The sequence below is a fragment of the Carettochelys insculpta genome, chromosome 5 (genome assembly GCF_033958435.1).
Source record: "Carettochelys insculpta isolate YL-2023 chromosome 5, ASM3395843v1, whole genome shotgun sequence".
NCBI classification, from domain to species: Eukaryota; Metazoa; Chordata; order Testudines; family Carettochelyidae; genus Carettochelys; species Carettochelys insculpta.
The window spans coordinates 105,386,450-105,410,284 of NC_134141.1; the positions used below are offsets into that span (position 1 = coordinate 105,386,450).

The 23,835-nt window shown below is 42.3% G+C and overlaps 2 protein-coding genes across 9 annotated transcripts in view; one reads left to right on the top strand and one right to left on the bottom strand.

The window, feature by feature from the left end:
- Positions 1–4,718, bottom strand: part of SKP2 (S-phase kinase associated protein 2) — a 68,358-nt gene extending 63,640 nt beyond the window's left edge. For all 5 annotated transcript variants that reach the window (XR_012645793.1, XM_074995662.1, XM_074995660.1 and 2 more), the window contains exons 1-2: positions 4,565–4,718; positions 1,229–1,488 (exon numbers count right to left, since the gene is read on the bottom strand). Coding sequence is in view for 4 of the 5 variants with exons in the window: in XM_074995662.1 (XP_074851763.1) it covers positions 1,229–1,488; positions 4,565–4,593 (289 nt within the window). In the remaining variant the exon portion in view is untranslated. The remainder of the gene's footprint in view (positions 1–1,228; positions 1,489–4,564) is intronic.
- Positions 4,719–4,889: 171 nt separating this feature from the next.
- LMBRD2 (LMBR1 domain containing 2) overlaps positions 4,890–23,835 on the top strand; it is a 45,199-nt gene continuing 26,253 nt past the window's right edge. For all 4 annotated transcript variants that reach the window (XR_012645792.1, XR_012645791.1, XM_074995653.1 and 1 more), the window contains exons 1-6: positions 4,890–5,147; positions 13,556–13,785; positions 14,672–14,766; positions 16,325–16,420; positions 19,472–19,639; positions 21,316–21,526. Coding sequence is in view for 2 of the 4 variants with exons in the window: in XM_074995653.1 (XP_074851754.1) it covers positions 13,612–13,785; positions 14,672–14,766; positions 16,325–16,420; positions 19,472–19,639; positions 21,316–21,526 (744 nt within the window). In the remaining 2 variants the exon portion in view is untranslated. The remainder of the gene's footprint in view (positions 5,148–13,555; positions 13,786–14,671; positions 14,767–16,324; positions 16,421–19,471; positions 19,640–21,315; positions 21,527–23,835) is intronic.

The window sequence follows — 23,835 nt, forward strand, 5'->3', positions numbered from 1 at the left end:
AGCCCTTCTGCACCCTGAACCCATTTCTATACCCCAACCAGATACTCCAGCCTTGAGCCCTCTTCCTGCACCCATCTCTACCTCCTACCCCAGGCTGAGTCTGGAGCCCTCTCCCACACTGTGAACCCCTAGGCTCCAGACCATGGCTCGCAACCCCGCTCCCCCAAACTCCAATGCCTTGCCTAGTGTGAGTGAGGGAGAGAAGGGGATGGAGCAAACAGGATGAGGCAGAACAGATCTTAGGTTGCTTCTCATTTCAAAAAAGGTTACAAAAAGGTTGGAGACCACTTCTTACAGAAGGGACAGGCAAAATATGGCTCACGGGCTGGAGCTGGCCTGCCAAGCCACCAGATCCAGCCTGCAGACCAGCAGGAACCTCAGCCAGGCTCCTTGCCTGCCTGCCTGCCTGCTGCCCAACACGCCCCCCCACAAGCATCTGTCTGAAAGCAGCAAGCCCAGAGGGAAAGGTGAAGAGAGGTTTCATGTGCTGCCCCCTACCCACAGAACAATCTTGCAGCTTCCACTGGCTGATTTCAGCTGCACATAGCTCCTGCAGCTGGCTATTCTGAAGCACATGCAAAGGCATGGAAAACAAGAGGCCATAGGGACCTGATGGCCTGATACCAGAAGCCACACTGGTAAGCACCTCCTGACCAGAGACTGCCTCCCCTCAACCCTCTGTCTCCTTCCTGCTCGCCTTCCCCAGGTCACAGCCCCCCCTCACAGACCCTTCCATACCCCTCCAGACCACAACTCCCTCCCAGCCTCTGCCCCAGATCACAACCCTAATCCCTGTACCCGCTTCCTGCACCCCAGTCCCAGGTCACAACCCCCTGCAGACCCTGTACCGCCTCTTACACCTATCCTCCAGGTCAGTCTTCTACTGCACCCATACTTCCTCCCATACCCTCACAGCCCCTTCTGCACCCCAGACTCCCACCTCTTCCTTCACCCAAACTCTCCCAGATTCCACATTCTCCACTGCATCCCAGTCCCTTACCCCAAGCTCCCTTCTGCAACCAACCTCCATCACAGATGCCATATCTTCTCCATTAATATCATGGAATTTTTGGATCTACCTCCCCCCACAGAAAAATTGTCCACCCCACTTTTAGAAAGACCAAACGTTGTCAGGAGCAACAAAACTATTATTCGGTATTTGTAATAAATGAGCTCAGGCACTGTCTTAGTTACAAGATGATACAAACTTAGGATGCTCTTACTTTACCTGATTCTGTCTCTCGGAGCAGCCTAGGCCTACGTGCAATCACAAAATCTTTGTCCTTCTCTTTCACCTTCTGTCGTTTCTGAGGAGGACAAAGGGGCATGAGCAGTTCCTGAGGGGTGTTCTCACTGCCCAGATTCTCTTTCTTAAGGACAGAAACTCCCATGCCTGAGAGCAGCTCTGATGTCTTGGAGGAGTCCCAGGACCATGTGAAGCTTGGGGAAACATTGCTGCTGGAAGCTGGGATTTCCTGGAGATGTTTCCTGCAGGAACAGCAAAAGTTTCACTCACAAATAGATCTTCCCAAATACCTGGAATAAAAGTAAGTGAAAAGGCACAAAGGAAAATGGCACAGGTAGACGCACCTATGGCCCCTACCATAACTAATCCAATTCACAGGGAAAAAACAACAGCAGTAGTTCCTACTTCTACAGTATCCCAAAATCCTATACAGATTTACATTCACAACACTTCCAGACCTGGGATAAACTAAAAGAGCAAACTGAGTAAATAAGAACACATAGGGGCCATACAGATGTCCTGGATCAAACGTGAGTCAGGAAGGTCACCAACAAGGGCTGAGCTCTGGTTACATGCATTGTCATGATCTGTGGCAAAGTGACCCCTGCTAGCTCATAATAAGTCAACATGCAAGTTCAAATCCTCTGCATAGACACCAGGAGATATTTCATCCTATAAGCTGGCATTATGAAGCGTTGATTTGCGGACAGTCACTGTCTAATCCAAAAAAAAATGCCAGGGCCCTCCTCACATCCAGGATGTGCAAGTGCCTCTATTCACTAGTCTTATATGAAGCTTAGGGCAGAAGACCCATAAGAGGATATCTTGGCTCATGTGTAGAGACTGCACTGGGCAAGACGACTGCATGGGTTGAACTGACTATATCTTTATGGAAGATCATATAAAACAGTTCTGATTTTGTGGCATGCAACTCAGAGAGCGGTCATGTCGAAGTTTTCACCTCCTTCAATGAAGTCCAACAGATAGCACGAGGCCAAAGGCTCAAAGCACGGCCCTGAAAGCCTACAGAGGATCATGCTGAGGTCCCACTGTAGAACAGGGGACTGGACTTGAGGAAAAAAAGGCCCTTCAGGAACCTATCAGGTGGAGTGACAGGAGCCTAGGATGCAACAGCTGGCCATGATCCTGAGACTGTGCATATGGTAAGTACACACACCTAGGCTGAACGGACTACTTATCTCAAGCACTGGAAGAAGAATTACATGATACTTGGCACTTTGCAGGGAGGAAATCATCAGAAACATAAATACTCAATTGAAAGACATAATCTGGAAGCTATAATGCTGAAATGCATTCGTCCAGACAGAGTAAAATCAAACAACTCTGCAGCATATGATCATGAAAAATAATATCAGAATTTTGAACAATGGCATCACAAAGGGATGGAGATCTCGTGAACAGCAACAAAGCAGATACATGGCTCTACACTCTGAATACTGCACTTGACCAACGATAAAACCATTAGAAAGGGTAGGCACCAGCAGTGACTGGGGGTCTGAGGATTTAGTAGAAAGACTAAAAGAGTTGACTATATATTTAATTGTGTCTTATTTAATTTGAAAAATTGCTAGAAGCAAAGGTACAAAATTAAGAAGGGGAAACTTCAGTCTGAAAATTAGGACAGTCTTCCTAACATACTGATCATGTTGCAGACTAGCGAAAACCCCCCCCCCCCCCAAAAAAAAAAATTGGAAGTTCATTTGCTTGGGACTATTAAAATGACACTGCACAAATTACCAGAGGAAAGTCCCACAATGGGTAGGGTTACAACACAAGAGCTAACAGGTCTTCATCTTTCATTGCCAGAATTGTTTCATTCACCAGTGTAAATTCTGTGCTGAGTGTGATCTGTGGCTTGACTGAATGAGTAAGAGTTAAGAACAAGAAATCCTGCCTCTGAAATGAACACCTCCTTTTAGACTCTCTTGCCTCATTTCCTACAGAACATTAATTCCTTTGTGAGGCAGCTAAGTAATCAAAAGATTAAATAGCTGGTATCTACACAGCATTTTAAAATACCACAGCATATTAGTGCCCAGATGCACCCTTCTCATTCACTGTGCAGAACTGGAACTGCTCACACTACATCTCACAGGCCATGTACTGCTAACAGTGACTCTCAGCACAAATGATAGGTGTTTGTTTTCCATGTTTGCACTTACTAACACCATGAGGCAGTCACAGTGTGATGCAAAGTGACATCTGTGAAGTGAGGACCAAAAATATCAACAGCGAGTTTGACTTTGGTGTACCTCAAATGCTTGCAAATATGCATAATTTATTTAGACTGTCTCTACACTGGCAAGTTCTTTCCAAAGAGTTTCAAAAGAAGGGGTCTCTTTCAAAAATTCCAGCAGAGCATCAACACACACAAAGTGTTCTTTTAAACATAAATCGAAAGAATGCAGCACTCCTTTAGAATTCACTCTTCCTTTCCTGGTTCAGGAAGAGCTCCCACTTTCGAAAGCTAAAGAAAACACGTGTAGCCACTCTGCAGGTCCTTTTATTTGAAAAAGCAGTCCTCATGGGACCTGATTTTTCAATCCCTGGCCTGTTCTTCAGAAAGAGTGGGGACTGTGTAGATGCTTTCTTTTGAAAGAGTGGATCACTCCTTTGATCCACTTTTGTGTGTGTGAATGCTCTCTCTCTGTTCCAGAAGGGCTTCTTTTGAAAGACCTCTGTAACGTAGACACAGCCCTTGCGAAATGCAATGAGCAGGCCAGCAGCCGTAGGTTTCAGCCCTGCGCTGTCGATAATCAGAACTCCACAAGGATGCCCACGCTGCTATCCATTAATAGAGAATCTAATTTAGCTCAAACAGGATGATCTAACTGCGCTACTGCTATGAAGTCCCAAACGGTCACAATATACAGCGCAGTAAAATCTGCAAAATCCTCAATGTGCACGGGGTGAGTTCAGGCTTCAGGCGCCCTTTCCTCAGCTCCCGCTCAGACTGCCGCCAAAACCATCCATTACCCACCGTTCAGCGAACGCCCTAAGCCAGTGCCCTTGGGTACGACTAGCTGCGGAAGGGGGGAGTGCAGATGCAAGTGTTTCCTGGGGAAAGGACAAAGCACAGGACAGAAGCACGCGCAACACACGGCAGCATCAAGGACCTAACCCCGCACAGCCACACAGCAAAGCCCAGGGCATCGCTCTCGTGCACCCCCCACAGCAGCAGCAGCAGCAGCAGCAGCAGCCGCCGCCGCCGCCACCTATGCTTTGGGCGCAACCCCCAACCCCTTCCCTCCGGCACAGCCCGCCAGCCCCCCACGCGAGCTCTGGCCATCGCGTTACCTGTGCATAGCGGCCTCGCGCAGAAGCATTACAGGCTGGCAGCCTCGGTCCCCGCACTAGCCGGCAGCTGCAACCCCCGTCCCTTCCCGCGCCTCCTCTGCGCAGCAGCAGCTCCCAACTGAGCGCGCCCGCGGCCCGGATAACGTTCCATCCCCCCCAGCGCGCGCGCTAGTCCTAACGGAAGTGGGGGAACAGGAGGCGGAATAGAGGCAGCCGCAAAGCCTGCTGAGGCTTGTAGTTCAGCGGCGCCAGAGTCGGCTTACCCAGAAGCCCGTGCGGCCCGGCTAGGCGTCGCTCGATGACGTGCCTGGACGGCGAGCGATTGGCTACGGGGAAATGTCAGCTGCTGGGGAACCGGCTGGTCTAGTCCCGGTGACACGGAGGAAGTGGGGCGTCAAGGGAAACGTCGCCGGCTGCTGAAGCGCAGTGTGAAACCCTGCCTGGGAGCTGGGCGGGCGGCTGGCCGCAGCAAGGGAGGATGGAGGAGGGCAGAGCCTGGCGGAGGCCCCAGTGCTGAGAGGGTGTCGGAGCCCCAGGGGAGTCAGCGGGTGACGTGGCCTGAGGGATCGCTCCTACGTCGCGAGTGAGTTGCCGCTGCGTCGGAGAGCGGAGGGGCGCAGGTGTATGGGTGTGGAACGGATGTAGGGGGAGGGGTTGTGGGGGTTCCTGGGCACGGCACGGAGAGGAAGAGGTGATGTACGGGGGAGAGGTTATGGGGCGCACGTCGGTGATGGGGAGGGAGCGGAGGAGGTGTATGGAGGTGAGGGGAAGGAATGCAGCCGTATCTTGCTGTATTCCATGTCTGGCCCTGGAAACAAAGTGGAATCAGATAGAAATCCACACCTGTGAATGTCACAATGTCTGTTACCCTGAGGAATAGGTACCCTTCGGATGGGACCTTAACAAGGAATCTATGTCTGCTCTCAGGATAGTTGGGAGGGTTTTGGGGGAGGTAAGAAATAAGTGTGCTCACACTACTGTTTTAGATCAGTCTTCCCTATCTTTCCCACATCCACAACTTCTGAATAACAAATTATTACTGTACCCCAAAGTGTGCTAGATCCTTAATGACAAATAGACAAACCCCTAGCCCCAAAGGGTTTGCAAACAGATTCCTTGCTGCTTTGCTGTCAAGTTATTGGTCTCAAGGAGAAAAAGCTAGTGTGAATTACTAGGTCACTTCTTCAAGGTGCTGACAAAGTGATTGGTTAGTCAACTTTTGCATATTATTTATAAAATATACAATGTTTCTACTTTAGCAATGAAGGTTTGTGATTCAGCAAGTCTGGCACCATATCAGTGGCTCCACTAAGTCACAGGACCTCCTTGTCAGCCTTCATCTAGCCCCTGGCCAAACTAGCCATCTATAAGACCAGGGAAAGGAGGTTGTCTGTGGGGGTGGGGAGGGGGTCTCCTGTGACTATGAATGTATTTCTCTTGCTGCCTGTTCACATGTCCAGGCAGAGGTCACCTGGGCAGCATCTGCTGGTTTCCTTGACCCTTTTCAGAAGGAGTTTGTGCTGTGTGGGGTTCTCTCCTTGGTGTCCACTTCACAGTCCCTTTTTCTGACCTTTTGATTTTTCACAATTGTCCCTGTTAAGTTCTTGATTGTTCTCTATCAGTTGAGTTCTTGGGCTTTGTGTACCCTCCCCAAAGGGCCCTTTAGCAATGGGCGAGCTTATATCTGCCTGCTTCTTAGAATGCAAATAGGATCACTCTCCTGCTGCCCTCTGGGCCTGCTATATCACAGTGCTACAGAAAGAAGTTAAGTTGTGTGATGACATCAGACTGCAAACTTCCATTCTGTTTAAAATAACTGAAGGGTAGGGCTGTTCGGGGGCAGTATTTATTTGGTCTGAAGCTGTTAACTCTCACTCTGCAATATTTATGAAACAAATACAATATACTGGAGAAATGTTGATGAAAGGATTTGTCCTGTTTTCCTTTGAAAGGCTTTTCTGGTTTTTAAAACAGTTCTAAAGTACTTTTTTGGAGTTCAGCTACTTCAGTGAAGTGTTTTAGATGGATTGTTAATGACTCCCATTCAGACGTTTTGCAAGATTTTTACTAAAACCTTTATTGTAAAATGTTTTGTGGAATTTCATATGAGATTTTCACATCAATAATGCCATTTTTAAAATCATATTTGTCACAACAATATGGGAATTTCAAGACCAGAGTTGGGAATCCTGTCTGAATAAAGTGATTGGAGAAACAAAGTTATAAATAACTACCTTGCATTTCTCTGAAACCATGAATGAGCTACAAGATTTAGAAACAAATTCAGCATGCCTGAAGAGCTTGATTTTCTGGTTTTGACACTATCTGAGATCTAGTATTTTAAGCCATAAGTATAATTTCTGTGTTACATAAAGGTCATATCTACACTACGCAGTATTGTCAACATAGGGCAGCTTACATCCACTTAATTATGGAAGTGTGCACACTGCAGCGCTCCTTCTGCCACTTGAATTTTTCTGCTATGTTGATATAAAATGAGCTTATGGACATAAAGCAATGAAATGTCAGCATAAGAAGCACTAGTGCCCTAAGCGGCCTCCATAGTGATCACCATGACCATTTTGGTCACTGTTTTGAACTCCTTATCCTGCAGCCTGTACGGAGGTGAATCTCTTCCCTTCCCCCCACCAAAGCCTCAGGAATTTTTAACTTGCTCTTCTTGTTTATTTCATGTTGAGGGCTCACATAGCAACTGCCCAGCTAAATAGGCTGGCTCTGTGCAGCAAGTGTGCTCTTGCTTGTAGTAGACAGGGTGGTGGAGGTCATACAGTAGTACTATATAAAACCCAAAGAGCTGTGGCAGGCATAGTCGATGGCAAAGAAGGCAAATAAGTCTCCTCTGTTGCAGAGCTACAGACATACCTTTTCTACCAGGGGCCCTGAGATTAGGGTGGTGGTGAAAAGACCCGTTGCTGATCTTATTTTATAGTTTTGTGTTCATAATGCACAGCATTAAAGAGCAGTGCAAAATTAGTGCTTTGTGGAAGACATGGCTGGTTGCCAGGTTACCAGGGTGGTTGAAAAGCAGCGATAAAATCTACTCAGTTGCCCATAGAATAATGGGACCTAGAAACGTGTATCATATGAAATTGAACTTGCCTCCATGAGGCATCACAAATCTTTCCCAAAACCACCTGTGGCCACTTGCACCCTGGGATACAGTGGTGACTATGCACTGACATAACTTGTATCAACTTAATTTTGTAGTGTGGACATAGCCTAACGCAGGTTCCAACTGAGTTTGGGGGAACCATACTATAAGGCAGTATTCAGTCATTTAATAAATCAAGCTGCCCTGAAACCATCTTTTATCTTTTCCATTTGAATGAGCAGTTATCTCAAACCTGTTGGTGTAGAAATGCATGTTTAAAAGTTGAAATTTAAAATGATTAGATCATATAAAGCAATAATTCTCAGTTGGGGTTCTGCCTCTCCCAGGAACTTGTGAACTGGATTCAGACATTCACAAGTCCCAGCCCCCAGGATCCTGTGAGGCAGAAACGCCAAGATATATGTATCTCGTAGAGGTGGCAGGGACCTTCAGAGTTCATCAAGTCCAGTCCCCTGCCCTCACAGTAAGGCCTGCCACCACCCCTGGCAGATTATTCTTTTTTTAAATCTATTTTGCCCCAAATTCTGAAATAACTCCCTTAAGGATTGAATTTACAACCCTGGGTTTAGCAGGCCAATGCTCAAACTACTAAGCTATCCTTTCCCCCATGGCTGGAGTTTGAAGGTGTGCATGGGATGTTGACCCAGCAAACTGCAGTGCCTTACCCAGAATGGGCCAGTCTCGGGGGCAGCGCCATGTGCTTCTATCTCTTTCTGTTCCTGAGGCCCCAGCCAGGTTGGAATTGGATAGTGCATGATGGCGGCTGCTGCTGTGGCTGGTGCCATGTGGAGGCAGCTGCAGTGGTTTCCTGTCTTCTCCATCTGCTGCTGGTGCCTAGGACTACATCTACTCCTGAGTGCCAAGCCCCATTTTGTTTGCTTGCACAACCGGTAGGAGCCACCTGTGCATGTGAATGTGGACTGGCAGACTCCTCAGGGAGGAGCCACCTCAGGAGGGTGTCATCCTACGCCTGGAACACAGTTCCTAGCTACTCTCTCTCCAGCTTTAGCTACCCCCCTGCCTGCACCCTAAGTAGTTTTCAAAATTTTTGAGCTGAGCACCCTCCTTTTAGTTACCCTGTGTAGTTTTAGCTGTGTCCCCCTCCCCTCAATGCAGATAGTCTGGGTGTCCTGCTGACGTGACTCAGGGAGTTGGGGTGGTACGCCCTCCACAGGTCCTGCCACGCAGAGCCAAGCATGCTGGGTCCAGTTCCCTCAAAACAAACTGTGTCTGTACCGGAGGACCCCAGCCTAGCAGCTGGAGCCATGCTGTAGGGCTAAAGACCCAGTAACTGGAGCTCCAAGGTGTGCCTTGCACTCACACTGGAGTTTTTACAGCATTTTGCATGGGTCTTAGAAACAAAAAGGCTGAGAACTGCCACGTTGGAGGCTAGAATTGAAATTTAAAATGATCTGGATAAACTGGAGAAAACGCCTGACGTTGACAGAAAGCAATTCAATTGGAACAAATATGAAGTACTCCACCAAAGAAGGAACACGTACAAAATGGCAAATTGTTGCATAGGAAGTACTGCAGAAAGGGATCTGGGGGTCATAGTGAATCACAAACAACATATGCTTCAAAGATAAAAACAGAAGAACCTTGCATTAAAAGCTTTATAAGCAAAATAACAGATTTTTTTCTGCTCTACTCTATGTTGATTATGCCTCCACTGGAGTATTGTGTGCAGTTATGGGCAGCACATTTTAGGAAAGATTTCAACAAATTGGAAGAAGTCCAGAGAAGAGCAATAAAAAGTAATGTTTTTAGACCATAATTTTGAGAGAGAGACTGAAAAAACCTGGGTTTCTTTAGTCTGGAGAAGTCAAAGACTGAGGGAGTACGCAAGAACTGTTTCCAAGTAGATAAAAGGTTGTTACAAGGTGGAGGGAGAAAACTCATTTTCCTTAACCTCTAAGGATAGGACATGAAGCACTTGGCTTAAAATGCAGCAAGAGAGGTTTGGGTTGGGCATAGAGAAAAATTTCCTGGTTTTCGGGATAATTAGATAAACATCTATATGGGATGGTCTCGATAATACCTTGTTCTTCCTTTATTACAAGGAATAGAAATAGAAGACCTTTTGAGGTCCCTTCCAGTCCTGTTGTTCTATGGCATTTCCCACTGGACCCTGCCTCATTCAGTGGACAGGAAGATTTAGGGTTCAGTAGTGAAGGAGACAGTTATCTGTAGGACAGCTGTTTAATCCATTGCAGAAGGTGGAAGGTACATAGTGAATGAAGAAAGGAAAGGGCTTGCAGAAGAAGAAAAGATGGATGGTCCTATGATAAAGCATTTATATGCTGCTCTGAAAAACAACATTTTGTCCCTACTGTTACAGAATTCCTGGATCATGCTAGGCAAGTAATTTTAATTGAAACTTTTCCCAGAAGGTCAGTAATTTAGTTCCTTGTTGTCAGGATCTCCAAATTGGACCTTAGGATCTGGTTCGGGTATAGAGCTTTGGACATTTTAGATTGTTTATGATAGTAAGTTCTCGGAATAATTAGGTTCTGATGTCTCAAGTGGGGACACACAAAATTAATTGACACTTTTGACTTCAATCTGTCTCTGTCTCCTGTGTTGGTAAAGCAGAGTAATAATACCTATGCCTCTCTCTTGAGTATTATGAACATAATTTAATATGTGTAAAGCACTCAGATGATATGCCTTAGAAAATAGCCTGTGAAGAAATAAATAATTATGCCTTCAAAGCAGCATTTAAATAACATGGGGTAGGGTGTGTCCCACATGTTGAATGGGGAGAAGACAAAATATTTGCTCACTGAATGAGGCAGGAGTTCTGTGGAAAAAGTACTTTGCAATAATGGAAGTATAAAAACTGTCAGCGCGGGTGAACAAGTTGCCAGATTAAGGTTCTGTAGGCAGCCTTAATTCTGCATTTCATAACTTTTGGCTAACGTTTTGTCTTTGCAACTTCTGTATTCTTCTAATGTAGACTTTTTTAATGTAACTTTCTAGATTTTTCAAATGCTCTAGAAGGAACTTCCATCACATGGCATCATGTCAATGCCTGCCAATAACGTAAAATAAGTGGTTGAGAAAAGTGAGTTCAGAAAAAGCAGGAAAACAAAACAAAACAAAACACCTCTAAATGAATTGTTTTTGAAGACGGTAGAAAAATATAGAGAAGGAAGGATTTTAAATTTTAAGCTCTGTCGACTTGCTATTTTTCTCTGGTCCTGAAATTTCATATGATGAAACATAGTCTATTTTTCCATTGAACTAAAACCTGTATCATCATGGAGCTAACACAGATATTAATAAAGTTTATGTTACTCCATTAAATAAGAGTAAATACCCCAAGAAAACGTGCTTCAATACTGGGGCCAAAAACCCACCATGACTGCATACTCCCAGTTGCTACTTATCACTCCACCTGGAGCCCACCCATAGTATCATCAAACTGCTACTACCCATACTTGATAAGGATTCTATCCTGAAAAAAAATCTATTCTGAATCCCCCTCTTCTGGATTTCAGACCGTCTCTCCCAAATTCATGCTCTGAAGCAAGCTCCACAGAGACCAGCACAAACCATTCAAAGTTCTAAGAAATACAATACAAAACCTGCAGACACATCTCTACCACTACTGTTGTTAACACCCACAAAGCACACTTTTCAAGATCCATGGAACTTGCATGTACCTATTACATGTGGCATACCTCATCCAGTGCACTAAATGCCCCAGTAACCACTATGTGGGTGAAAACAGACAATCCACATGCTCTCAAACATACTCACGCAGGAAAATAAAACAAAAACAGTATATGACCTGTGGGTGAACACTTTTCACAAATAGATCAATCTATATGTGGCATATCAGTCCTCACCCTCAAAGAAAACTTGTACAACACCCTCAGAAAGAGCCTGGGAGCTTAAGTTTGGTAACTATGCTGTGGAAAATCATGGACTGACAAGAAATAGTGGCTTTATGGCTTATTTCAACAATCTATAACCCACTAATAAACCCTTTTCCTACTTCCCCATGGCTTTTCTTTCCTGCCTATAGCTGAAGGATGTTAATGAGGCACTTCACCTTGATCAGTCCCTTGAAATATGGGCGAAGTAATAATGCTAAACAATCCCTTCCACCTTGTGTTTAGCTGCAATATTCTGAACTGTGATCTACATTACAAACTTATATTGGTATAACTGTCACTCGCAGGTATGGAAAATCCACACCCAGGAGCTACATAGTCATACTGACCTAAACCCTGGAATTGACAGTGCTATGTTGATGGGAGACCTTTGCCTATCAATGTAGCTACCACCTTTGAGGATACGGAATACCTATGCTGATGGGAGCAGCTCTCCCATTGGTTCAGCCCTGTGCAGATACAAAAATGGTGTTCATATCCATAAAAATGGTATGTAGATGAAGATACTTGTGGATATCTGCAAATTTGCAGGGTTCTAGATACACAATTTTGTATTCATGCCTGTATCTGCAAAAATGAACCACGGATAGTCACATCTGTGGATATGGATACCTGAGGCTATGAAGCAGATAGCACTGGGTTTGCAGGGCTTTGCTTATTGGCATAGGTAGTGTCTTCATTGAAGAGCTACAGCAAAGGAGCTGAACTGCAGCAGCATTGTAAGTATAGACAGGGACTGAGTGTGTTTTCCAGTCCTGAAGAAGAGTTTTGTGTAAGCCTGACTACTTGTTTCTTTCATAAACAAAAGTTGGTCCAATAAAAGAGATTACGTCCCCATCTTGTCTCTCTAGTAAATACACAGGCAGGCTATCCATCATTAATTTAAAAAAATTCTCGGTATCATGCTGAAAATGAAATTTCTATCTTACTAGTTTTGTTTTTGTTCAAACTATTTTATTTTTGGTGGTAGAAATAAATAGAGATAAAATAGCATACTTTACTGTTAGATATGAGGAGAATTTCTCACTGGGATGTTACTGCTGTTGAATGAATTAAAAAGTTGGGGCTGTATTCTTATCCAGAGAACAGGAACTTGTCACTCATGCTATCTTGATATCTAGTTCTTGAGACCAAAAAGGTAGAGGAACGTTAGCCTTATAAATAGATGAAAAATGTAACTAAAAGAATGCATTATCTTTTGCTAACAGAATTGTGGGGCAATGTGACAAGTACTATGAGCCAAGTGAATGTTGGTGTCCAATACCAACCCATTGAATCACCGCATAATTTTTTGGGGCAGCTGACTTGGACACCTGCCTCAACAAAACTATATGAAAAAGTCAGTGAAAAACAGGACTGTTTTTAAGTCTGATGATTCATTTAAGCATGTCAGTCAGTTTCAGCATTCAGTGCTAATTTTTCATATGTATCTTTCAGAGGTTTTAATGCAGTGGGCCCCAAACTTTTCAGGGCTGTGTCTCCCCTTACACACCCTTCCCCATGAGCCTGAGAGACCACAGTTTGGGTGGTGCAGAGCAGGATTAGGAGGGATGGCTCAGTGGTTCGAGCATTGGCTTGCTAAACCCAGCGTTGTGAGCCCAGTCCTTGTGGGGGCCATTTAGGGATCTGGGGCACACAAAAAAAAAAAAGCAGGGGAGGTGCTTGGTTCTGCCCAGAAGGTAGGGGACTGGACTTGATGATATCCTGAAGTCCCTTTCAGTTCTGAGAGATGTGTATAACAGGGTAAGATATGTTGGGAATGGAGCTACAGCCCAGGAGCTGAGCTGGTGGTGCAGCTGTGGGCAGGGCTGGGATAGAATGTGGAGTGGGGTTAGGTATCACTCCCTACCTGTCCCCATGGAGCTGGTTGGCCTATCCCCCCAGTGAGGAAGATGGGTGCCCTACATTTTGGGGATCTCTGTTTTAATGTAATTAAATGTGTTTTTTGTCTTACAGTTATGATCCACTTTCATAAATGAGCTACAGTGGCTGGCTGGAGTGAATATATAATAATGAGTGGTGCAGCTTTGGCCGTTGAGATAATATTTGTCTTTTTTTTGGCTTTATTCATACTTCATCGGTATGGAGACTTCAAGAAACAACATAGACTTGTGATCATAGCAACACTGCTGGCTTGGTATCTCTGCTTTCTTATAGTATTTATATTGCCTCTGGATGTTAGTACGGTAAGATTTTCCATTATGTGAACCTTAATACATTATTGCTCTAATTAAAAAAAAAAATCACAAATACGCTACACACTAAGAATAGACTTGTGTAAGTCAATAGAAAATTTCTCTGTGGGACAGAATTGTCAGTTAAAAAGGGATCTCTTAAAAATTGTGAAGTTGAATAAAATGTGCTATTTCAGGTTGAACCTCTCTAGTCTGGAACTCTCTCATCCAGCTACATTTGTTACCTCGCATGATTTTAGTTAGCTGGATGACCACTTATCATGGGTGTGTCCAAGTTTCCTGTGCTCCCTAAAGTTTGTTTACAGCCTCCAGTCCTGGCTGTCAGTGCTCTGTGTTGTTGTTTAGCTCTAATTTACCTGTAAATGTCTTCTAAGCCACCCCTAAGCAGTGGAAGTGTGTTGATAATGTGCTAGACACCATTAACCTCCCCTGGGCCAGCAAATTCTTTCATTTGGTAGTGATCAGGTCCTCAGGGTGCTGGATGAGAGAGGCTCCACATGTAGTTCTTTGAGGTCAAAAATTTAAAAATAAAAATGATTTTTATTTTTAAAATGTATGCTATTTTATGGTGGTCCAGTATTTCTCTCATCTTGAACAATGAGCTCGTTGATTTTACTTTTTTTTTTTCCTAATCAGTTTTTCATCAGTTTCACTCAATTTTTTCATGCACTGGTTAGTTGCTTGGATGCAAATACAGTAGGAATTTTTTTAAAATCTGTCTTACTAGAATTAAGGGTGAAATGCCATGGAAATATTAGCATGGAACTTAATTTTGATGTCAAATTTGATTTATATTTCTGGTTATAGTTTTTTTTTTTAAATAACTGTTTCACCTTGTTCTAATAGCTGTTTACCTAAATTTTTCATTTTCTTCTAGACTATATACAATCGATGCAAACTTGCTGTTAACTCCAGCCCACCAGAAAGCAGCATCAGTAACAGCAATGGATCTTACCCTACTTCTGCTCCAAGGTACTAAGAACTATCTTGTTTTTCTTCATCAAAGTACAAAAATAGAGCTTACTTTTTTAGTCAATAAAAATGTGCAAATAAAGAACTAGTACCTGTGCTGGATAGAGCGCACTTTAAATTGAACATGGAATGGTGATTGAAGTTTATTGGCAGGCAACATTGCGAGGAAGGACAAATATAATAAGATCTTTTGATTTAAGTAACTATGGCTCTTAACACTTCTATTTCTGTTTTTATGATATAGGCAAGATGAGTATTAAGATTTTTGGAAGGAATTAGAATATGCCAAGAGAGGTGCTTTTGTGGGTTTAATTCTTTATTCCACAGACCTTATATTCATTGCAGTTTTTGACCAGTAGATATGCTTCAGAGGCAGTCTTTCCTTTGGACATATATGATACCTAATGCTGTAAGTCTTTGTAAATTTCAGACAACTCAAAAAGTTATGAAAGGTTCTCTATATCTGTTTGCTGGCAGAAAAGAACTCACACTCAGATGGGTTTGTGCCTTAGCTCCTTTAACATGTCAGTCATCCCGTGGCTCACTGGTGGTTTAGCAGCTACCTGCTTCCGATATACTTTTTTTTTTTTTTTCATTTGGTTCGTTGGTGGTTGTTATGGGGTGTTTTTTTTTTTGCACTATTAGTTTTTCTTTGTGTAGCTTTTCTTCAAATTCTTATTTAGTAAAACACAAACATTTAAAAAGTGTAACTTTGGTTTTAGTCTGTAATGTTAGTCATTCAGCCTACCTTAGTGTGAGACGTTGGCATATCATTTAACGTAGCTATAATTAAACTGATTCTACATGTGCAAATTGCTCATAACTCTAGCAAATCAAAACCAAATTTTCACTGGAACAGCCCAGAATACTTCTGAGTAACTTCTCTGTAACAGTAATTTTCTTATCCCTTCTGTTCCCACTGCTTACATACACAAGCACATAAAAAGTTATTCTGTAATAAGGAATATGTTGATGATTAGAAGTTTTTGTTTTATACATTTCTTGTACTCAGTAGCTTGGGTAGTTTTGCTTAAACTTTCCAGATTTCTCAGGCAGAAACTATATTTGGAAAGTATCAGCCCATTGAGTTGAAAGTGCTTTGTAGAGATCAATAACTAAGAAACTGAGTCAATAATAGAAATGCATAGGTAATGGTGCAGTTATCAGTGAGCTGTTCCTGAGATCTTGTTCTCTGAAAACGAAATATTTAGTGTAAGAAAATACAAACATACTTTCCTGAGCGTAACCAAAAAAGTGGCCTTGCTAGTTGACTTCTGTCAAGTCTTCAGTAGAATGACAATCTTGAACTACCATTTTTTTCCCTTTAAGAGAAATTGTCCTGTCCAGATATGGGCTGTTTGTGGTGCCACTATTTGTCAGCATAATTTTAAAGTGGGCAACGTGCTAAATCTCTTATGAAACGTGTTAGTCATGTAAAAACCATTTAATTAAAACCGTATTTTTCGATGACAAGACTGAAAAGAGTTTCTGGATAGAAGTGATGAATATTTATATTTAAATTTTATAATTAACACGTGACTGTCTGACCATTCTACAGAAAACATAAGTGTTTCAAACCATGGAGTTATATCCCTGATGGAATTATGCCAATCTTCTGGCGTGTAGTATATTGGACATCACAGTTCTTAACCTGGTAAGTGAAGCAAATAGATAGCAAAGACCGTAACAAATACTGTGAAAATAAAACGTTCTAGTATTTACAGTATACTGTTTACAATTTCCTTCTGTGTGAGTTTGACATCTGATGATCTGGCAAAAAATGTTTTGAAATCAAATACCTTACAACAACGTAGTTTGTTTTTCTTCATGTGTAATTGTCCATTAGTGACTTCTAATTTATTGATGGGTAAGTACTTTACATATTGTTAAAATTGTCTTCAATTGTGGAGTGATATTGTTTGTTTAATCTTTTTCAGTAGAATTTTTATTTTTAACTGACCTTACGTTTCTTCCACTCCTTAATATGGGAGCTATTTATAATATGATTAGCTCTGACGTTTGCAACGGACTAATTTGCACCTACAACTGAACCTTCAGAAACTGTAGGAAAGGCATCTGAAAAGGTGGTTCTTAGACTCCAAATCATCAAAGCCTTTGACTATGCACTTACATTTAACCAAAAGCTTAAGTCAGTTCAAAATCAGTAAAGCATTTAAACATGTTTAATGCCTATTAACTAATTGGAGATTTAGTGAGGAATATATACAATTAAAAAAACAAAGCATGGACAATAAAATTTAGTTAAATACATTTATCTTGTACTAAGTTCAAAATTTCAGCATATTGCTTTAGCAGAATGAATGTTTGTTTCACAGCCCAGTCTGATGTTCATGGAAATTACCTTTATTCTGTGCTGCTATTGCTTCTCTGTACTCATGTGGCAACAAGTCTCAGAATCTGTACATAATATTCTGAGTCAGAGAGACAAGTATCAGAGACAGCAATGAAGGGTCCTGTGGCACCTTATAGACTAACAGAGAAGTTTTGAGTGTGAGCTTTTATGAGCACAGACTCACTTCATCAGATGGTGGTCTTGGAAATCTGCAGGGCCAGGTATAAATAAGCCAGAGCAGATTTCCGAGACCAGCATCTGATGAAGTGAGTCTGTGCTCACGAAAGCTCATGCTCAAAACTTTTCTGTTAGTCTATAAGGTGCCACAGGATCCTTCATGGCTGTTACAGATCCAGACTAACATGGCTACCCCTCCGATATTTAAGTATCAGAGTGGTAGCTGTGTTAGTCTGTATTTTTGAGAACAACAAGAAGTCTTGTGGCACCTTATAGACTAACAGATATTTTGGAGCATATGCTTTGGTGGGCAAAGACCCGCTTCATCAGATGCATGAGTGGGGGGGTGGTGGTTTCAGAGGGGTATTTAAAAAGTGGGGTCCCAGTAAAAGGGAGGGCCAGAGCTGACAAGGTGTATTCAGTCAGGGTGAAAACGGGCCGTTATCAGTAGTCTGTATGAAGAGAGGAGAAAACAGGTCAGATAAGACAGGCAGGATATGGTCCATTGTCAGTCTAATGTGGAGATGTTAACATCTAGGGCAGAGAAGCTGCTTTTGTAAGGTGGTCTTGCTAGTTGTAAGAAGCTTCTTAATCCTTGGTTAATGGAGTCAAATTTGCAAATAAATTGCAGCTCAGAGATTTCTCTTTCCATTTGATTTTTGAAATGTCTTTGTTTCAGGACTGCTACCCTTAAATTTGCTACTGAGAGTCCAGGGAGATTGAAGTGCTCTCCCACAAGCTTCTGTACATTACTGTTCCTGATGTCTGATTTATGTCCATGTATTCTTTTACGTAGAGACTGTCCAGTTTGGCCCCACTGCAATTTACATTGGCAAATTTGTGATAAATATGTTTCAAGAGGGCCCTACTATATTCACAGCTATGAAAAAAGGAGTTACGGACTATGAAATCTGGTGTCCTCTCATGAAATGTGGCCTTTTTGTGTGCTGTTACCTTATACTATGCAGATATTATGGGGAAGACCAGCATTTCTCAAATTGGAGGTCCAGACCCAAAAAGGAATTGCAGGTGGATCACAAGATTATTTTAGGATGGCCACTCTTACTTCATTGCTGCCTTCCGAGCTTGGTAACTGATGAGCGGTGATTGTAATATATTGCCTGGGTGCCACTCTGAAGGCAGCACTCCTCCAGTAACAGTGCAGAAATAAAGATGCTAATAGTGTATCCATGTCACCCTTACTTCTGCACTCTGGCTTTCAGAGCTGGATGCCTGGAGAACAGCAGCTGCTGACTAAGGGCCCACCTCTGTAGAAAGGCAACGGTACCATACCATGCCATCCTTCCTTCTATGCAGCTGCTAGCAGCACCTCTTCCATGTACAGCCAGTGCTCTCCAGCTTCCCAGCTCTCAAAGCTAGCATCTTCTGCTATCAGCTTGCAGAAGTAAGGGTAGCAGTGCTACAACTCCTATGCAATAACCTTGCGATCCCCACACAACTCCTTTTTTGGGTCATTTATAATATTGTGAAATTTCAGATTTAAATAGCTGAAATCGTGACATTTACTATATTTAAAATCACATGCCTACGAAATTGACCAAAATAGGTCGTGAATTTGGTAGGGTCCTAAATTATATACATGACTTGTTTTAGAAACATTGGCTGTGTCTACACTACAAAAATAACTTCTAAGTTGCTTAGTTCGAAGTAAGCAACTTTGAAGAAGAACGTCTATACACACTCTACTTCGAAGTTAAATTTCGAAGTACGGCATTACTTCATTCCCGGGAATGGAGTAAGGACTTCAAAGTTGGGCTCCCTACTTCGAAGTTAACTTTGAAATAAGGGAAAATGTGTGTAGACTCTCTGCTGGCTACTTTAATGTAGTGCTTAACTTTGAGGTTAACTTCGAAGTTAGTTCCTAGTGTAGACACACCCATTGAGTAGTGTGTTTTGTGAAACTGTGATCAAGAAGAGCAAAGCCAGTAGTGCTCTCGTAGTGATGTTTTTTTCCTTTTAAGGCTCTCTAATAGATATTGATCTAAGCACTATTTAAATTTCAAGGTTTATTGTAAAATTGATGAGTCTATAGAGAAAACAAATGTAATAGACAACATTCTTTTAGAAGAACTCTGCCCAATTGAGTGAAAATTAGCAATGAGGGTAAGACAGAAAAAAAGCTTACATCATTAATGTATTTTTCTTTGGTTCTAGGATACTCTTACCTTTTATGCAATCATATGCTAGATCAGGAGGGTTCTCCATTACTGGAAAGATTAAAACTGCGTTGATTGAGAATGCAATCTATTATGGCACCTACTTGCTGATTTTTGGAGCATTTTTAATATATGTGGCTGTAAATCCAGCCTTCAGTTTACGATGGTAAGAGGAAGAGTTTCTTTGTTTTTTAAAATGTGTTTCTATTTTTACAGCATCCCTGCAAGTTGGGCAGTACTAATCTAATCTAGAATTCTGATTGTTGTAATGCTAGAGAAGAGCCACTCTTTCTCTAGACTTTCCCTGAACATGTTACTACTTAAACTGATTTTTCAGAAAAAGTACATACATAAATTTGTATGTGTTTCAGTCTGATTTGCAACATTTTCTGTCCAATGGTAGATTTGCTGGTAAAATTTTTATTGATCAGGTAATATTGTCTGTTTAAACATTTCTGGGATCACATTTAAATTTTTGACCTGTACTACTTTTGCAGTTAACTTTGAAATTGAAGGTGGCAATCAATGTTCGTTTGTTGTTTTTGTTTGTTTGTTTGTTTGTTTGTTTTTTTAATCTTTGAATGTGGTATTTACAAAGAAACTTGCCATCATTAAAAGATACTTGAATTCATGGAAAATAACAGAAATCAAAATCAAAAGTTTTGGGAGTAAGGGCACTTCAAAGTTGCACAGGTACTTCGAAGTGCCCACGGCTACATGGCTTGCCGGTGCTTCGAAGTTGCTAACTTCGCAGTTCGTGCATCAAGAATTAACCTAATGAGGTGTTGCATATGCATCACAGCACCTCATTGCTATTCCTGCCCAAGGCAGATTACCATACCCCCTTCGAAGAAGGGGGCTAGTGTAAACAAGCCCATAGAGTCTAAAGTTTTAACATTTTAATGCCCTTGTCTTTTACTTAATTGTACATGATAAAGGAATTGCACTCCAATACTTGTAACGGGAGATTTGAAAAATATTAGTTATGTTTTTTACAATGCAAACACTTCGTAATCAAATATAAATATAAAATGAGCATTACAAATCATATTCTATTAATTAATCCTTAATAGTGATTAATTTAAACACTTGATTAAATGTGATTGATTTTCTATTTTTTTAAGTGCACAATTAATGTAAATATGTACCATTATCTCTGACATGGGAGTCTATTGCAACATCATGTTTGCTGCTGGGTTTTCCAATTTATTCTTTTCCCCTTCTCACCCTTGTCCCCTAAGCTTGAGAGGCAGGAAAAGATGGCTTTCATATGTTTTTTCCAATAAAATGTGTCAGTGCTGTGTGGTAGATGCTCCTGGGGAACCACTTTTTCACTGCCTCTTAAAGGCTGTGGCCTCTTTGATAGCTCTTTCTGGTGACTTGTTTCTGGATGCCAGTGTGTTTTTAACAAGAGTGGTCCCTGTACTTAGCCCACTCCCTGTCCCCAGCCAATCCCTGCTGGTACTCAGTACCGACAAATATCAGCACAGAAGAAAGCACTGCTGGCTACAATCGCCATATTTCCCTTTTCTTCCCAGCTTGATCTCTGTGTGATTGACATGATCTTCAAGAGCAACATGCTAAGGAAAGCTGGAGACTTCTCTAGGCTGGTGGTGGATATTCAACCTTTTCAGTGCTCCAGCATGGGAGATGGCTAATGTACAAAAGAAATCTCTAGCCTGTTTCAGAAGCTTGGGCAATGTAGACAATACAAGCAGTTTCAAGTGTAACAGAGTAGTAGGTGTCCTTTCAGAGATGACAAAATTACAGACAAAAAACTAATCTTTGTTTCTGTGAAAGTAAAAATAGAATGCATTAATGGAGATCGCTCTTTTGTTTCAGGAACCAGCTTCAGACAATTGGGATTGCAGCTGCCAACACATGGGGTCTTTTCCTTCTTGTGTTGTTGTTAGGGTACGGTTTGGTGGAAATTCCTCGCTCTCACTGGAATGGAGCAAAAAAGGGATACCTTCTCATGAAGACTTATTTCAAGGTTGCCAAACTGATGACTGAAAAAGCAGATGCAGAGGAGAACTTAGAAGATATTATGGAGGTGAACAAATTAGTTTTAATTAAGAAACATAAAGTGAGGAGGGTTTAATTCAGGGGTAGGCAAGATACAGCCCATGGGCTGGATCTGTCCCACCAGGCTGCCCTGCTGGGAACCTCAGGCACACAGCAGGAAACCTCTTAAAGCAGCATGGGGCTGTTTCATGCACCCCCCCCCCGCCACCCACTCACCTCCTCTCCATCTGAAGCAAAGAGCCATGTGGAGCAGGCAGCAGTTTTGGCATATCTGGGGCTGCATCAGGCAGCCTGTCCCTCAGGGTCCTGCAAGGCTGGTGGCTGGGAGCTGCTTTGGTAAGCATCTCTCAGGCACAGCTTGCTTCTGGCACCCCAGTCCCTCCCTCCCCCTACTCCGTGTCCCTGGTCACCATCCCAACCCTCTATAGCCCTCTCCCTCCAAGTTACAACTCTCTCCCAGATCCTGCACCCACTTCTACACCTCTCCCCCAGGCCAGGATCCTCTCCTGCACCCATACACCCTCCAGGCCCCACCTCCCAACCCTCTGCCCTGGTCACAAACCTCTTCTGCACTCAAACTCTCAGATCCCAGACCCCACTCTCTCCTGCAACCCAGACTCCTCCTACCCCATGCTCTGTTCTTCACCCAGCCTCTGTCCCAGACCCTGCACTCCTGCTGTAAAAAAGTGCAGCCCTTGTCTGTTTACCAAAATCTTGGAGTAGCCCATCATTGAAAAATGGTGCCCTCTCCTGGTTTAGTTATCTTCAGTTCCACATTTCTTCAAAGGAGAATATCGTAAGCCTACTTTAGAAAAAAAAAGTGTGATGAAATTATAGAGGTCCTAATTGGGTTGACTGGGTACTGCATAAAATTAAAAGATTTTAAAACAATTTCTGCTCTGAAGAGTTTACAGACTGCTCCACTGTGGTAATTTGGTATTGTATGCCTGCAATGAGAACAGCAAACATTACACGTTGACTCTGACGATGAATAAGGCGTACATGCATGCAGATTTAGTGCACAGACCCTATTAATGCTCATAAAGCTTACACTGTTCACACTTCTGTGCACTACTTAGATTTTTAGAAGATAAAACCTTTCATTCTTAATAAGAGACTCAGGATCTGTTTCTTGGTTCTAGTTGTATTCCTTTTTGAACAGTGCCTAGATAATTATTTGCACTATCATTATTTTTTACTCCTATGATTTGCCACTCAGCAACAGAATCAAATCTTCTATTAAGAACAGAGCATGAATCCAAACAAATTCAACAGCTATTCTTTACTGTCATATTCTAGTGCCTATGAGCTTAAAATTATGTGTTAGACACTTGTGGGGATTTGTATGGTATGGTAATTCTTTCTACATGTATATGGGGTGTGATGAAACGGCAGCAGAAACTTCATTTCCTTATTCTTAGGACGTTTTCGTGACAGAGATCTTATGTATATATTGGTAAAATAAATATAAATTAACAATTTTGTAAATTTATTAATTGAAAATTATACTTCCTGAGTCATTAGAACTTTCTGTATTCAATCATGGACTATTCCCTAAAAAACACTTCTGGATGGAGGGATTGTTGACAGATTTCGAGATCCATTATCTGCAACCTACAAGAATTGCAACATTTAGGGCATTGTTAGTTCTAGAAAGTGAAATGTCTAGTATCTGGAAATGATAAAATGTCAAGTGTCTAGAAGCTTGCGATTTTAAGGTTTGAAATTTTATGAGCATATTCTGAAAATGAATGTACTGTAACTTAGAATCTGTGATTCATATTATATTACACATTGGTGAAATTCTCAAGGGCAATAACAACTGATGCCTCAAACAGCGTTGGCACCAGTTCAGAGATTTCAACTAAAGGTCTCCAGACAAACTTGTCACTGGGATGCCAGAAGAACCATAGATTTCAGTTTTCCGTTAGGAGCACTGAGAGCACCTGGACCCTTGAGTAAACTCTAGTAAAATGGTCATCTTATGCATTGCCAATAGATGAAGGAAGATATGATTTCCATCTCTCTGACCTGTCCAGGACTGGTGCATCACTGAGATCTTGGCAAAAAACAGCTATGACAAAACTTGACTGTGCAGGCCGCACCTTCCATATACTCAGCTGCTATTGTTGTTTATCAAACATTTTCTGAAATGTGGCGTCAGTGGCAGCAGAAATGAGGGCAGTATTTAGGCAGATGGATTGCAGGATATTTAAAAAAAAATCCTTAATGGCAACAAGAGAATTTTCTGAAGGAACATTGCATGGGTCACTTTTTGCCTTTTCCACCTTTCTTCCTACGTGATTCAGCCCAGCAAATATCTAGAGCCACTAGCAC